We start from the raw sequence: 16276 nt of genomic DNA on the forward strand, positions 1-16276 counted from the left end.
TTTGGGAAGAACATTTTGGAAGTCTTTTTATTCCGGCGCAATTACTGCTCTCCTGAAACTACAAAAGGGTCCTCCAAGGTTCATTTCCGCAAACAATATGATACTTGTCGTATAAATCGGATAAATTCGGAGCGGGGTGAAGTTAATGTCTACTTGGATGTATTTGGGGCTTCTCGTTGGGTTGGCCTGTTTTTTGACATGTCGTTGCTCGATCTCAAAGGGTAATGTACAAAGTTAGAAACTAGTTGGTAACTTGATGACTTACACATTTCACGATACTTTATTCCTTGATACAGGTTAAAGGCTGATTTCAAGTTCATGGGAAAATGTATTTCGTGTACTTCAGTACAAATTTACACAATATAATTCGTCTACAATTACAAGTCCAGCAGGATGGAAATAAACTAAATCTCCAACACCTACCATTGATACATTAATGATGGTTGTATCGATAAAAGAAAATTAGAGCCACAGAACATCTTTTTATTCTTTATTCATTTGTGATATTCTAATTAAAAAAAGCACTTAATTACATCATCATGTATGTACAGTTCTTGCATTTTTAGTCATATTCTCATTTTAATTTCGCATCATTGATCACAATAATAAACTCGATTTTCCAGGCGAGAAAAAATGTGGTTCTCTAAAGCAGTGGCTTCAGTCGACCTCAGTCTCACTGGATATAAACAACAGAGGCTTTCACAGGTAATACTCTACGTTTGCTTCACAAAACGATGGTTTTGTGAACATCTTTGTTCACTCAACATCAACCTCTTTGAGGTTGAAATTGGATGAGAAAATGTATGATTTCTGATGTATAGTTTCTGATGTATTTTAGGGAAGCAGTAACCACAGTTGAACTTAACACTGATTTATTCAGTGGTGTTAGAGTTTTGCTGGTCCAGAGATGGCCCAGTGGTATTTTTGTCGATCCATATCAGCTTGCATTCCTGAGTGATAAAAGTGATTGGAAGGTAGGTCTGCTGATTACTAAAAAGCGTCCAGTTCAATGGAAGTGAACGGAAAAATGACAGTTTGTTCTAACTACTTTTGTCAATATAAGGTGTTGTTGGATTCAGCCATTGACCTGGAGGTACCTGCTCACAAGGCCACTGGATTCATCACCTTTGTGTATCCCACACTAAATGAACAAAACCCTGGATTGCTAAACGTAACCATTCCAATACATGGCCGGTATCACAAGCCCTCATTTGATGGGAAAACATCAGTATCTATTGAAATAGAACCTCCAGAGCTGCTGCTGTGGACAGAAGAATGTAAGCACTTCACTTGTTTCAGTCACTTGTGGCTCAGTTCTAAGAAGTAAAGGTTCAGAAAAGAATGTCCAACAGAGTACTGTAACTCTTCTACTGTAAATTAATTGTTGTCTGTTAGGCTCTATCAAACCTCTTACTATGGGTCTTATGGAATTTGTGTTGTCTTATTATTCAGGGCAGGATAAGCAGTATATGGAGAATTGATCATTCAGATGGTCATTAATGTTCCTATCTAACTGAAATTTTAGTGTAATCATTGTATTTAAGGTGGACTCTACAGGACAAATGACTTAATTGCCCCACCGTGGTTTATCTGTTTTTAAATGACTATTGGATCTGTTTGTCAGAATGTGTATAAGGATGATAATAATATTCCCAAGCATGGCATCTTATTGTTTTGTCGTTAATTTCTGAGACATAATCTTGTCAGGAAATCACCCCCCTAAAGATAGCAATCAAATGGTGACAATCATATACTTTCAATAAACATATCCTATAAAATTTGTCATGTTAAAACATATATGACTCGCACAGTAAAAAAAGAGATGTCTGTCTAATTGCTGTTTCTTTTTAACCCACTTCAGTAAGTTTTCATGCAAGGAATAGCTCTATGTATTTGTCTATAAATTAGAGTTTTAAATACTTTTTCTATTATCCAGCCCTGCGTTGCAAATAAATTTATTGAAGAAAGTTTTGCAAATCAATGTCTTCCTAAGTAAGACCTTTTACAACGGTTATGCTGATATGTTAATTGTAGAATCTTATTGAAAACTAACACCAAAACAGAAAATTCTGTATTCTTTGTTTGAATTATGATCCCTTGCTGATGTTTTAAATTTTTGATAGCTTCTTCAAATACACAGAGATAAATGGTTCATATGCCTATATACTAGTTAGCTAAAATATGGTCATTGATATACTGTCTCATAATTGTTTTGAACTTTTGCATGTTTTAAGGCACACAGCTCAACAACTTGGATCCTTACACTGTAGTAAATGCCCCTTGCACTGCTCACAATGCAAGCACATGTCAGTGGATTAAAATCCTGAAACTACAGGTTGTGCTTTTTAAATCTTCTTAAACTATAATTTGCTTTTATGAGTTTCATCCTCTACATTTATCTATTTTACTTACAAAAATATATATTTTGTCCTCCAGGGCCATGGACACATGACTTTGCAGTTTCCTGTTGGTGATGGGTCTCTGATGAAGCCAGTGTGCAGTATAACACTTCTGGTCACAATGGTTTGGTGTATAGTACTTACTACATTCATATGGAAACACCGACTAGTATAAAGAGGTCTATATGCCCATGTTCTTGCAACAATAATATTCAATTTGGTCTCAGGATCAATCATGAAACAATAAAGACATACACTCATGTAAAGTATGGATTCTTTGACACACAAAATTATATTTTTTTGTTTGTTTACTCTGTGACAATACTATTTTCCCTTTCCAATTTTGACCAGAGTGAAAATACTGCTCGAAGCATACTGGAGGAGGACACTATTTACTCATTTTGTAACCCTTGTGTGATGTTCGGGTCTGTGGGCACACACACACACACACACACACACACACATACACACACAAAATTGAAAACGGGTTCCACAGACCCGAACACCACACAAGGGTTAACCCAAGGGCCCTAGAAGGCATGATCTTATCCTTACTGCAAACAGTAATTTTTTTCACTAAATACAACACCATTCACTGATCTACAATCTTCACTACGTTATCAAAAGGGGTTTGTGCTAATGGATTTGTAGAAAGTCAGTTATTACTATGGTTGTAAAGCTGAATTTGAATTGAATTTGAGCGGAGTTCCACAGACATGAAAAGTTACCAGTCCTCCCAGCTTTATAGTATTTATCTATAGTAAAATGTATCCTGTCACCTGCATCGTTAACATGTATTAGAATAAATTGATAAAATAACCATAATAATTATAGGTGGCTAAAATTACTAATTTACCTTAAAAATCAAATTTATACTTCAACCAGTAACAGACCAAATGAGTTTGAGAGACTGAACAGGGCCTGAAAATGTGTTGTTTTGTCCTCCCTTCGTCCTTCATAATTAGAGTGTTCCGTGTTGTAACTGTGACTAAATCTATGAAAACATGAATGAAAGGAAATTATATTTACTGTCTTTTTCTTCTCCTTACGGCTACTTCCTTCAGGGGTCGCCACAGGGAATCAACCTCCTCTGTCTAAGCCCCATTCTCTGTGTCCACTTCTGTCACAAATATGTCACATTATATCTTCAGTGCTGCCATGTAACCATAATGTGTAAGTGTTAAAATACAGAAATATGAAAATTTGAATATTGCACAGGGTGTGTACTCAACAGTATGCATGATATAATGAAATATTGATTTTATCATATCATAGCACTTGACTGTGAACTTGTGTTTATATCTGATTAATTGTGGAAAATCATATGAGCTATGCAACATAATACCTTTATTGGACTCCTGCGATTAGTCCAAGTTAAAACCTTACCTAAGAATGAATGAGGAGGTGGAGCAAGCTGATAAATTAATAAGATTTTGAAATGATGAGCGTACATGCGTGGTAAATTCATTAGACAAGGGCATTCACAATGTGGAAACGTACACTGCATATTAGTTTTATTTATAAATCGTTAATCAAATCTTACTTTTCTTGTTGAAGAATGTGCATTAATGACATACGCTCTTCTAGATGTTGTCCATTTTGGAGGTAACTTTATAAGTTGGGTTGAACTCAATTTATAAACAGCTTATTCCTTTTTAAAGACCGCTTGCACTAGAAAGAACTACATTACCTAAGATCCCTTTCGACAGACTTGCTTTCACCGTCAGTTTTGTTCTCTGGTTTGGGATTGTTCGGTTGCTGAAAATGTTGGACATGTCGCGCCAAGTGTCAATAGAATAATTTCTTAAACAGGCTGTATTTGCAAGACGCGCATACTCGACAAACTTCACACACTATTCACTGGAAACACAAACTGAATAGGCTAGGGCTGGGTCGGTAGTTCCGCTTCCCCTTCGCCATAGCGGATTCATCCAAGGGCCGAAAAGATTGAAGAAAAGTTACACTGTAAATAGTTGACACATTTTACTAAGTTATTTATGAGGAAAGTGCACCATCAAGGCCCCGTGTTTCAGAGGGAGTACTTTTAACGGATTTATAAGCGTTTTTCGAACCTTCAAGGATCGACCAGGAGTCAAGTTTAACTGGTATGTGGAATCTCCGGTGAGAGAGTCGCCGTCGTTAGCTTGCAAATTAAAGGGATTTGCACCGGATCGCTCTCTGCCTTACACCATTTGTATAGCTAGCTCAACCAGCTTTGGTAGTGTTTCTTTATCGGACCGAAACTCTGCTTGGTTATCCTTAATTAGCGTTGGCTGAAAGTTCAGCGCTGACCATGCAGAATTGCAAATGTTGGTATGGGTTGTCATGCTAACATTAGCCTGTAGCTAGCACACTTGTTGGCTAAGAAATGGATGCTAATGGAAGCTAGCTAGCCGCCCCTGGAGCTAATGATTTGAAGGACACATTTGAATGGGCACCGGTGAATAAATGCTATTCAGATGGAAAACAGTGGACTGAAATAGAGGTTTAATTTGATCCACGGAACACTAAATTGTGTGCTTTTCATTTATCTAGCAACTGCTTCGAGAGTCAGTGCTTGGAGAAACTTGTATTATACCTTGTACTGTTTTTTTCTTTTCTGGTCAGCACTTTTAGTCGTCCTCGGGGCATGAAACTGAATTCCTTCGCCGAAATAGCTGCCAACCTTTTGGAAATTAATTCTGTAGTTTCAGAATGAGGCCAAGGTTATGCCAAAGCCCTTTGTTCACCATTTCAGCTCTGTTGATATTCTCTCTACTCAAAATTGGGCTGTCTCTACCATTATCCCTCGTATTAACTCCATATTAACGCAGTTACTATATCCTTAGTTGTAGTACAACTATATGAGTGCATGGTCTTTACTTGAAGTCTTTGCGTACGCTAAGTGTTAAGTACTTTTTCAAAAGTACTTATAAAAAGTACGTAATAGAGAATTTGGATGGGCTGCACTGGAGACATCTGTGATTTACTCTTTAGAAGTACAAACTTGGTGTATTAAACATTTTATGGATTAATTTAATGTTTAAATCAGTGATTTATTTGGTACTCTTTGATGGCTTGCGTTTCTAGTTATAAGTGAGTGATGAACTGTTCTTTTGTTTATTTCTCTCCGTTTTGTTTCCTTAGGACTATACACTGAAATAAGCTGTCTCGCCAGAATCTTGTACAACTGCCTTTGCTTTATTTGAGCCTAATGTTTTTGTATACCGTCCCTAAATAAATAAATAGAGAAGTAAGATGAAAAAAACTACAATATTTTGCTAAATTTTCTGTGAAAATGGAATGTCTAGATAAAAAGTTTTTTTTTGATCCAAATGGTACTGCATTTTGAAATATATATAGACATTACCCTTAGCTTAATTTATGTGTCCTTCATACTGCACACACACACACCCTATTTAGCTTCTTTAATTCTGTGTCATATTCATTCTTTGTAGATAAAAGCCCCTGATTATTAACAGTCTGCTTTTTATAATACCATCGTTTATGTTTGTTTTCAGGTACAATCTGTTGCCTCATTTATTGTCCATCGCCACTCCTGTATCCAGTGGTGGATGAACACACCTGTGCCTCATGCTGATGTGAGCCCTGCCTCACTTGACCTCTGTTTGTCCATCCAGTGTGGTCCTCTGACCTGTTATCCCCATTGAGTTTTTTAACACTCAAGAGAAATGTGTGATAACGGAGACTCTGAGGATAAACCCCCTGCACCTCCAGTCCGAATGAGCAGTACCATTTTCAGCACCAGCTCCGGCAAAGATTCGCTGTCAGCCAACCACAGCTCTAAACCGCTGCCGTCTGTCCCGGAGGAAAGGAAATCTCGCAACAAGATCATCTCAATCTTTTCAGGAGCAGAGAAGGGTTAGATTTATCATTTTATAAAGTAATGAGTTAGGACTCAGTAACATAGGTGAATGTCATATTACAGTGTTATCGTTTAATTTATCAATTAATTGTAGAAAAAACTTGAGACAAATTTTAGAACTAGATACAAATCATGTCTTGGTTATTTTTATCCTTTGATTTTTTTTTTCATAGATTAGCAGCAGTGTAAATGGCATTAAATGTCTAAATTGCAAATTTACCACATTTTAGAAATTGGCTAAGCAGTGCTTGAAAAAGGAAATCTAATAGTAATACATGGCAGAAAAATTATCAGCGAAGTGTCAGAAAATTTGGCGTCTGTTTTTCAAAATGTAACTAGATATTTGGAGATTATTTTCTTCCCTTGTGCCCAGTCCTATGGTAAGGACACAATTTATCTGTTAAAATCTGTATTTATCAAATGTGCGGACTGCAAGTGTACGCACAATTGTACGTAATCTGTGTTTATAAATTCTGTTACGCATAAATTAAATTTTAGCATGTTCCTACATACAAATACAAGTTGATAAATCGATAATTTGCATGGAAATGACAGATGATGCCCTTGGTTACTTTCAGGTGGTAGAAAGAAAGATAGAGACAAAGAGCGACCTGAGATCTCACCACCTTCAGATTTTGAACACACCATACATGTTGGGTTTGATGCAGTCACAGGGGAGTTTACTGTGAGTCATTTGATCATATATCTGTATATTTTTTCACTTATCTGTGCTTCTGTCCAATTTGATCAACACACACCTCAATATGCATCATCCTGATATGTTTATATGTTTGTGTGCACAGGGTATGCCAGAGCAATGGGCTCGACTCCTCCAGACCTCAAACATCACCAAGTCCGAACAGAAGAAAAACCCACAGGCTGTGCTTGATGTGCTGAAATTCTACGATTCCACAGGAAATGGACGGCAGAAGTACCTCAGCTTCTCATCCTCTGGTAAAGCTTGAGATAAATTAAAGTTACTTGTTGTTGTTTAGTGAAAATTACCTTTAAAAAACTGATGTGTGTTCATGTCTCATTAAAAAGTATTTATTAAGCCGACAATACACCTGTTGCTTTGAGACAACATAATTTATCGAAACACGTTATAAATGTTTTTTTATACACAGAAAAGGATGCTTTTACTCCAGGGCTGCAGTCTGTAAGTGTATCAGGACTATATTCTAATACACAATTTTTCTGTTGTATTGTCTGCAAAAGCATACCAATTATTTTTTTTTCCTCTGAATTAGCCTGTCAAAAAAGGCACTGAACCTTCATCTCCTAATATCAAAGACATTGATGATGATGATGACGATGAAACGCCTCCTCCTGTTGTTGCCCCAAGACCTGAACACACAAAGAGTGTAAGACAACCTCCTAGGTTGACTTCTGAAAGTGTATTTCAAAAATCGATTTTGTATGACCAAAGCAACAAACTTCAATTAAATCCATCAAAATAATATAATTTGTTAGATTCATTTGAAAATTGTTTATTTAATTTGCAAATTGATTTGTTGATTTGACTGTGTCTTTTTTGTGTTGATGCTATACATAGGTGTATACTCGCTCTGTCATTGACCCCATTCCTGCCCCAAGTACATGCCCAGATGGGGATTCTGCTTCTAAGGCTGGAGACAGGCAGAAGAAGAAGGGCAAGATGTCGGATGAAGAGATCATGGACAAACTGAGTAAACCTCATTTATGGAACATATCTATTTTTACATTAGCACAAAAGAATAAAGCCCCTTTTTACACTTTCAGGTTCACTATAAAGATTAAATTATTTTTACTTTACCCATGACAGCCTATATGTGTGACAGAAAATGTCTTATAAGTTGATCACACAAGAAATTGCCTTAAAGCAACCGGTTCCCTAGTGTAAAGGGCTTGTTGTCATAAATCCAGTCCATGTGTGACAGAACAGTGTTTTCTATGGATAATTCACAGTAGAGGGAGTGTGTGCTAAAGATTATCATGTGACTTTAGTGTAATACAGACATCCGCCGTGTCATTCATACAAGGAAGCGTATCATCAAAACTATTTCAACTTGATAAATAATGAGATATGAGATCGTAAGTCTTGGTCCCTGTTGTGAAAAAGCTAAACTCTGCTTTATTTGTTTTGGCCATGTCCTGCCTCCTGCACACTTAACTCAGTTCTAACCAAATCTGTCAGAGAAAGTATCCAGATATGGTCTATGCGTGGAAAAGTGTAACAACCATTTCTTGTTTGTTCCCTTTTTCTGACCAGTTGTCTTGAATTTAGCTTGAGTTGAGTTAATAGACCTTTTTCAAAGGCCGTAAATCTCTAGTTTTTATAATGTCATTGTTCATTTACAGGAACCATAGTAAGCATTGGAGACCCCAAGAAGAAATACACAAGATATGAAAAAATTGGCCAGGGGTGAGTATAGAGCCATCAGTTAATCACAGGAGATTGAATAAGGTTCAAATACGGTCAGATTCATTCATTTTTCTTTAAGAGTAATATTTCTTTTTTAATTTGATATTAACTCATATTGAATATTGGCTATAATTACATTATTGTTATAGCTAATGGCCATAGGCGTATTAGGAGTATTTAATGCATTATTGTCGCTCCGTCTAAACTTTCTTTTTTTACCTTAGATGAAGCAAATGGTCTTATCAAAATAAAATATCGTGGATGATATTTGAAAAATTTCCCCAAATTTCCAAAACAATTTCAAAAAGTCATAAATATTTCAAAGAAATTACAACAAGAGGTTATAAGAAGAAGTGTAAATTGCCGCAAATGTGTCATGCACAAGACACTGAAAACAATTTAAATAAAAGGCTATTATGAAATATGTATTAAACTGTTTGTTTAACATTTACATCACCAAAACATTGTAGTGTTAAACTGTATGGCCTGAAGTTTCTTTTTTGTTTTTTTGTTTTTTTTTAACTTTCACTGTCACCCATATACCACTTCGGGTATCACATCCTAATCACCTTGCCTTTTATTTGATTTACGGGTTTGGTTACAGTAAACCTCAGTAAAAATGCTTTTTAGAGGCTCAGTTACTTCATTGCATTTATCGGCTTAGATGTATTTGTGCCATTCTTTAAATATGCAGAGATTCAAATGATTCATCTATCTACCAACAGGGCTTCAGGAACAGTGTTCACAGCCATTGATGTTGCCACAGGACAGGAGGTATGGTATGATGAATAAGGGCAAGTGGAGATTAACTTGCAAAATAGATAGATTAAGAAGTGAAGGTCATTGTGATTCACAAGTGAAACTAAAAATATTGAGGAACAAAATATTTTATTCACTCATTGATTTCATGTGGTCAGAGAAAACATTAAAACTTGCCATCCACCTCTGTATGGAGCATTCCCGATGACCTTCTAGAATCAAAAACATCATAATTAGATTGCAAATACTCAGTATAATAATGCCAGGGCCACAATGAAACATCTGAATGTAGACATTAGCCCTAGCTTGCAAATACAGTCAAACTAAGTTGTGATGTTTGGTGATACATTAGTTGTCAATTTTGGCCCCAGGTAGGGGGTGGGGTCATTAATGCATGTGTATAGATCAACCAATTTATAAGAAGGATGAAAAAAATAAGAATCATACATATTGATATATTATTTTTGCATATCTCTATCCCTCAGGTTGCTATCAAACAGATCAACCTACAAAAGCAGCCTAAGAAAGAGCTTATCATCAATGAGATTCTAGTAATGAAGGAGCTGAAGAACCCCAACATCGTCAACTTTTTAGACAGGTAAGACTGGAGGGTCATTCTGCTCTGTTACTGGGTGATTCAGTCAAAAGCGCATTAAAATAATTAGAATAAGCATTTGAATATTGAGTTTGTGAGTTCTTTTTGTTTCTCAGTTTCTTGATGGGAGAGGAGCTTTTCGTGGTAATGGAATATCTGGCTGGAGGCTCACTGACAGATGTGGTGACAGAGACCTGTATGGACGAGGCCCAGATTGCTGCTGTCTGTCGAGAGGTATGCCAGACTCTTTGCAACCAGGAACAAATGAAATTGAATGACTTTTTCTGAATACCTGTTGACAAATGCTTTATGTAACATCATGTAATAATTTTTGACTTAAATGTTCTTGCTCTTAGGTCATCCATATCTTTTACTATTTATGCATCAGGTACCAAACAAAGAAGGAGCTAAAGATTACTAATAAATAAATGAGTAAAAACACAACATGCATTTCAATCATTCATAAAAAGATGCAAAAAAACAGTTCCTTAAATAATATTTGCACCCAGAAGAGGGATGTCCCATGTCATTAAATTGGCATTAACATTATAGCAGCTAAGCTCAGACATTAGCTCAGAGCAGGAAAAAATTAAATGAATAATTTAATATGTCAAAATTTAACTGACTCACAATGAAACAAACTCAACTTTTCCCTCACTTCCTACCATGTGTTTTTTAGTGTTTACAAGCACTGGATTTCTTGCATGCAAACCAAGTCATCCACAGAGACATTAAAAGTGACAACGTGCTACTTGGGATGGATGGCTCTGTCAAACTCAGTAAGTTATGCTGCTGTTTCAGGAACAGACTGACAACTCACTTTTTATCACAACTGCAGTACTGATTCACTTCAACCCAGTAATAAATCTCTTTTATCTCTTAAACAGCCGACTTTGGCTTCTGTGCCCAGATCACTCCAGAACAGAGCAAACGCAGCACTATGGTAGGCACCCCTTACTGGATGGCTCCTGAGGTGGTGACCAGAAAGGCTTACGGGCCTAAAGTAGACATCTGGTCTCTGGGTATTATGGCCATTGAGATGGTTGAAGGAGAGCCTCCCTATCTGAATGAGAATCCACTTCGGGTGAGTTTTCAATAACCCCCTAGCATAACTTGAAAAAACCCTGTAAACCAATCCAACGAACAGATTTTTTTTCGATCCTGAGAAGCAACCTTATAGTGTAAACTACATTATAGAACTTAGCATCACAGCCAGCAATGGAATTATTCAAATTTGAACTATGATTAAAAGCAATATAACTAATAATCAGATGTGAAAATGTTTTTGAACATTTACCCACTTCCTATTATTTGCTGATAAGTCTTGTCATGGCATCTTGCGTATTGCTTAGTTTCATGAATTGTTGCAACATTGCCCATTGAGCCCTACATTCTTATGCATAAAATTTTCTGTTAGGGGTTCTGACAGTATTTCATCAATCCATCATCATACAATCATTTTTTTGAATCAACCTTACTTAATCAGTTGCAATTGTTGCAAAATTTTAAAAAAGTATAATATTTCTGTTGTTTTTTTTTTTTAATCCTAGTGCAATAAAATGTCACTTTTTATCAACAGAATTAGGGCTGCTGTGATTTTATTTTGTAGCATTTTTTTTTCATTTCGAGTGAAAAAAATATCAAAGTCATATTTTTTGGTTCCAGGATTGACATTTAAGTAAACTGACTGTTGTCCAGCATATATAAAACTCTTTAATCAGGTTACAAGACTTTTCTCGCTTCTTAAAGTTCTTGTGATGTATTTGTTTTTGTAAGATACATTACTCTACTAAAAGGATGAATGTCTTGTCCCTGTGTATCATTTGTGCATATGATTTATAAAAGCCTAAACCTGAATTAATATCTTCTGAATTCAATGTTTTAACAAAAGGCCTTGCACAGCTTGAGCACAGAATCAGAATACTTAATTGATCGCCCCTGGGGATATTGTTTAATTGGACATATTAGCAGGGTGTTTTATCCAGAATTGAAGTGAAAGTATTTGATTTTTCCAGTGTGATTTGAAGCACTGTAGCACTAAGGCATCCCTGAGTCAACACTCATCCAGGTCACAAGGTTAGTTTGAGGTAGTCCTGTTGTTCTCCTTCCTCCACAGAGAATAGCACTCAATAACATTTGTTATTTAGCTTAGATTGTCAAGGCAAAAAAAAATCCACACATCTTGTGGAAAAAAAAACGTAATGCCTGAGAGCAACTTGAGCTGCATTTTCCATTCATAACACCTCATGACAAGTATAATAATATATGTAATTTATGTGCAACTAGAATTCACTGCTCTATTATCATTTCTCTGACAGGCATTGTATCTGATTGCCACTAATGGAACTCCTGAGCTTCAAAACCCTGAAAAGCTGTCTCCAGTCTTCAGAGATTTCCTTAATCGTTGTCTGGAAATGGACGTAGAAAAGAGAGGTGGAGGAAAAGAGCTGCTGCAGGTTAATCACTCTTTCTAGTTTTGGCCTTCCTTTTTTTATTTAGGTTTATATGTAGCTATATTCTGTTCAGGATTATTCAACTGTTTCTTGCCTTTTTCTTGTCTTGTTGGTCTTTGTCCTGCGGTCCAGCATCCGTTCCTGAAGCTGGCAAAGCCCCTCTCAAGTCTTACACCTCTCATCCTGGCAGCCAAGGAGGCCATGAAGGGCAATCGTTAATGATGAGACTAGTGACCCTCCCTACCCATGCTGTGCACAGATATGTGCCAACGATTTTAGATTTTGTGCCAGACAATAGGCTGAAAGTGACTTGCCATTCTAGATTCACCAGCCTTATAAGCCCTGACAAACCTCACTGTGAAGAAGACCAAAAATCTAGAGCACAACCCCTCCGCTGTCCATATGAACTCGACTTCCACTCAAATGTCAGAAGACAAGTCAAAGTGCTTAGTTTCAGTGTCAGGCGTAGTTATTTTGTAAAACCAATCTCCTGGTGACAGGTTAGGACTAGGCTTGTATTTAACTTGGAATGAAGAAGATGCCTAGTTCTGTTTAGGTTTTTTTTTTTTTTTTTAATCAATTGCCTTAAACAAATGCAAAATGTTGCCTAATGTATTGTTGATTGTGTCAATGTCTCTCTTCCTGTGATTTTTACTACCTTTTGTAATTTACATTTCAGCTTGTCAGTGTCTTGGTTATTTTGATACTTGAATTTCATTTGTCCCCCCTTCTTGTCATACAGTGGGTCTCATTCAATCTCATGGACTCTTCCCCCAACTGGTTTTATAGGAAACATTTCAGTGTATTCACCATCTTCAGCAAGTGTTATGATTGAGTCAGTGACAACTGTACCAGTATCATAAGTCTCCTGATGCCAGAGGTGCACCTTATAGGCAAGTTAATGTTAGATTGACAGGGTTTATACTTTCTTCTCTGTTGTTGTTATTAAAAATGAGAACCACATGGTGAGCCCTGTCATTTGTGTTCTTCTGGACTAAACACAAATGTTCTTTTCCCATCTGTATATTGTGTATGAAAGTTGATTTTTAAAACTGCCATATACTGGCTTGCTGTCAAAAGCTGGTAAAGACAATTTGCTGATTTGTTTCTTTTTCTCCTTTTGGACGACTAACATCCTTGTCTGTGCACAAAATAAATCCAAATGTTCTAGTTTGTCGTACTCTGGGTGTGACACTATATACTCCTTTTTATTAAGTTATACAGAAACTATTTCCTGTGCGTGTCTCAATTTTCAGTAAGACATGGTACTGTATTTCCTGTTTTGTTTTGTTTTACAGTGCCTGGATTCCTCCCATGTGGCGCACATCTGCATTCATATTCATTTGACACGGCTATGTCAATATCCAGTGCAGTGTTTGAGCAGTATCATAGACAACTAGCAAAGGGCGTTTAATAACCAATATCCGCGGCCGACGAGATTCGGTCTCATTGGCTGATTTTGGTCCGAGTGAAAGCTTGTATGGACAAATAAAATAAAAGCATGGCTTTTGAAAGATGAGAAATTTACATTGTTTCACAAAAAACAAGAAGACGTGCTTTACAACAAAAAAAAAAAGAAACAAAAAAAAGACATTGTATTGATTAAATAACTGGACTGGCCCATCTCTTTCTGCACAACAGCTGTCATTTTTTCTTGATGCTTTTACACCGACGATTCAAACCCGGAAATGAAATGTTTTCCTGTCGGAGTAATTTCAGAATAAAGTGGTGGCCGGAGCGAGTAACTTGGTGAAAAAACAAGCAAACTTCGACTCCCCTCCTCGTTAAATACACCGTGTGTGTGTTATGGCAGGTCACCTGAAAGATAAAGAAGCCTACCAAAGATTAAATTATCTATACCAGGTAACAAATTCATTTTGTTTCCTCAGCATTATCGGCTATATTTTGTGGCTAAAGTGTTAGCATGCTCGCTCCCCTCACCGCCTTAAATCTCCACAGGCTGCACATTTAGTTTTATCTCAAAACCCGGACAACGTGGAGCTGGCTCGTTTCTACGCCTTCACGCAGAAGACTATTGCGAGACGTCTAGTTCTGAGACAGTGAGTCAAAGTTTGATTTATTTTTTTTCTATCTGACCCTTCCCCAATTTGTGACATCTTCTCTTCAATTTACAAAGGGCATATTAGGCAGATATAATGTTTGGTGTTGAATCCGGTTTTGAACGTTGATTTCATTTGGTTTTCCTTGGATCTGTTGCAATGTGGCGGAATGAGGACAGTATTACTGAAGAAGGTCATATGATTATTAAGACAAGAAGAGGTGTTTAAAATAAAAATTGATTGGTCTGATTCCTCAGCTTCCCCCCCTAGTCCGCCGACGGGTTGTTAAGCAAGACACTGAACCCTTAACTGTTCCCTGTCTAGTGGTGGCCAAAGCTCATGATTCATCTTTGGCTCAAATGCCAAGAAACAGTTTCACATATTTTGTGCTGGATGTGCAACTGGATGTGACAAAAGACAATGTATAAACAATCATGGCCTCAACCTTTGTTACTTGTACATTTTATTACAGAGACCCGTCAGTAAAAAGAACCTTGTGCAAGAAGTGCTGCTTATTGTTAATTCCTGGTGTAACTGCGACAACAAGGCAACGAAGTAAGTCGGTTAAAATATTTTTGCATAACTTACAGAATTGAAATAGATTTCAAACATTTTGTCCCTTTTTATGTCTCTTCGATACATAAATAGGGAAAGATGGCAAGACTCGCTTCACTGTGGTACGATGTCTCAGTTGTGGACAGAGCAAGAGACTACTGAATAATCCAGACTATCATCTATGGGTTGATCGTCCAGAGGCACAGCAAGAGCAACAACAACAGCAAGGTAATGTGAGACTAGATCACTGCTTTGTGGAGTTTTCATTAGTATACTAGTATACTGTGGCCATTTATCAGTTGCTTGAGAAGCCACTGCAGTCTGTTGAACTCTTCCCCTCGTGAAACAAAATTTACATTCAGACAACAGATATGTAAATTATGACCAAATACAGAGGTTTTAACCCCCAACTAAAGAACTAAAAATCTGGATTTGTTTAAAACCTACTTTTGTGTTTGTATAACATTTGTATTCATTCTTTGTCATGCACAGATCAAGGTCCCTCTGCTGAGAACCAACCAAAAGACACCGTGCCTCGTAAATCAGGGGCTTCTGAACCTGGTTCAAGTACTGCCAGTAAATAGCAGAAGCCTGCCTCCTCTGGGTGTGAAATAAAAATGAGTGATCTCTCTATTTTCTGTATGAATTGTGTATTTTTTTGGGGGGCTTTTTATTTAATTAGGGTTGTTTATTAACTTTTTTACCTCTGAGCTCCGACTGGACCAGTGTATTGTCTCCCTGCATCTTTTGTCTAGATGCTAGCCTGTTGTGTTCTACCTGAGTGATATTAAAGGAAGACAAAAAATGTTTTGAAACTGTGTTATACCTTTATTCACTGTCTTGAACAACTGGTTTATTTTGCAAAGTTCATTTCAAGTCCTAAAGGTTTTGAAAATAGTAAACAGATCTTTCCAACTATTTCCCCCTTCCTTCAAGTATTTAACCTTTTAGAAAATACCTCAAGTTCTTATACATTTTTCACTAATTCTTCCTGTCTTCCAAGGACAAAACGATTGTCATGTAATAAGTATGACAGCCTTAAGATCAATAAAGTTGGTAATATAAAACAACTCTGCATTTTTTGCTGCTAATATAGTACAAGGTGTAGTTTTTCCATTTGTATTTGTTTTATACTAACAGCTTTGAGAGTATGGAACATTGTCACTTATTTAGGTCTTTTGAAAGT

The 16276-nt window shown here is 36.8% G+C and overlaps 3 protein-coding genes across 3 annotated transcripts; all 3 read left to right on the forward strand.

Moving 5' to 3' along the window:
- Positions 1 to 97: 97 nt before the first annotated feature.
- Positions 98 to 3963, forward strand: pigx (phosphatidylinositol glycan anchor biosynthesis, class X). Its single transcript, XM_086161976.1, has 6 exons — positions 98 to 221; positions 624 to 705; positions 839 to 974; positions 1064 to 1277; positions 2235 to 2335; positions 2437 to 3963. Exons 1-6 carry the CDS (start codon positions 146 to 148, stop codon positions 2572 to 2574), a joined length of 747 nt encoding a protein of 248 aa, XP_086018102.1. The 5' UTR covers positions 98 to 145; the 3' UTR covers positions 2575 to 3963.
- Positions 3964 to 4372: 409 nt separating this feature from the next.
- On the forward strand, positions 4373 to 13438 carry pak2b (p21 protein (Cdc42/Rac)-activated kinase 2b). The gene is made up of 15 exons (XM_086161975.1): positions 4373 to 4504; positions 6020 to 6260; positions 6843 to 6949; positions 7068 to 7218; positions 7392 to 7423; positions 7515 to 7628; positions 7820 to 7952; positions 8605 to 8668; positions 9394 to 9442; positions 9913 to 10025; positions 10139 to 10256; positions 10702 to 10801; positions 10910 to 11106; positions 12341 to 12478; positions 12608 to 13438. The coding sequence occupies exons 2-15, from the start codon at positions 6071 to 6073 to the stop codon at positions 12692 to 12694; spliced, it is 1593 nt and encodes a 530-aa protein (XP_086018101.1). The 5' UTR covers positions 4373 to 4504; positions 6020 to 6070; the 3' UTR covers positions 12695 to 13438.
- A 752-nt stretch (positions 13439 to 14190) lies between these two features.
- Positions 14191 to 15904, forward strand: rpp21 (ribonuclease P subunit p21). The gene is made up of 5 exons (XM_086161895.1): positions 14191 to 14338; positions 14435 to 14535; positions 15008 to 15090; positions 15184 to 15318; positions 15583 to 15904. The coding sequence occupies exons 1-5, from the start codon at positions 14282 to 14284 to the stop codon at positions 15672 to 15674; spliced, it is 468 nt and encodes a 155-aa protein (XP_086018021.1). The 5' UTR covers positions 14191 to 14281; the 3' UTR covers positions 15675 to 15904.
- The last annotated feature ends 372 nt before the right edge of the window (positions 15905 to 16276 follow it).

This window comes from Fistularia commersonii, chromosome 16 (assembly GCF_037954325.1).
Source record: "Fistularia commersonii isolate RoL2024-O1a breed Wild chromosome 16, RoL_Fcom_v1.0, whole genome shotgun sequence".
Lineage (NCBI taxonomy): Eukaryota > Metazoa > Chordata > Actinopteri > Syngnathiformes > Fistulariidae > Fistularia > Fistularia commersonii.

Bases quoted from the DNA above. Each gene is read 5' to 3' on its own strand.
- pigx (XM_086161976.1), top strand. From the start codon at position 146: ATGTCTACTTGGATGTATTTGGGGCTTCTCGTTGGGTTGGCCTGTTTT. The intron at 706-838 runs GTAATACTCTAC...GATGTATTTTAG, and splicing joins AACAACAGAGGCTTTCACAG to GGAAGCAGTAACCACAGTTG. The intron at 1,278-2,234 runs GTAAGCACTTCA...GCATGTTTTAAG, and splicing joins GCTGCTGTGGACAGAAGAAT to GCACACAGCTCAACAACTTG.
- pak2b (XM_086161975.1), top strand. From the start codon at position 6,071: ATGTGTGATAACGGAGACTCTGAGGATAAACCCCCTGCACCTCCAGTC. The intron at 10,026-10,138 runs GTAAGACTGGAG...TTTGTTTCTCAG, and splicing joins ATCGTCAACTTTTTAGACAG to TTTCTTGATGGGAGAGGAGC. The intron at 12,479-12,607 runs GTTAATCACTCT...CCTGCGGTCCAG, and splicing joins GAGGAAAAGAGCTGCTGCAG to CATCCGTTCCTGAAGCTGGC.
- rpp21 (XM_086161895.1), top strand. From the start codon at position 14,282: ATGGCAGGTCACCTGAAAGATAAAGAAGCCTACCAAAGATTAAATTAT. The intron at 15,091-15,183 runs GTAAGTCGGTTA...ATACATAAATAG, and splicing joins TGCGACAACAAGGCAACGAA to GGAAAGATGGCAAGACTCGC. The intron at 15,319-15,582 runs GTAATGTGAGAC...TGTCATGCACAG, and splicing joins AGAGCAACAACAACAGCAAG to ATCAAGGTCCCTCTGCTGAG.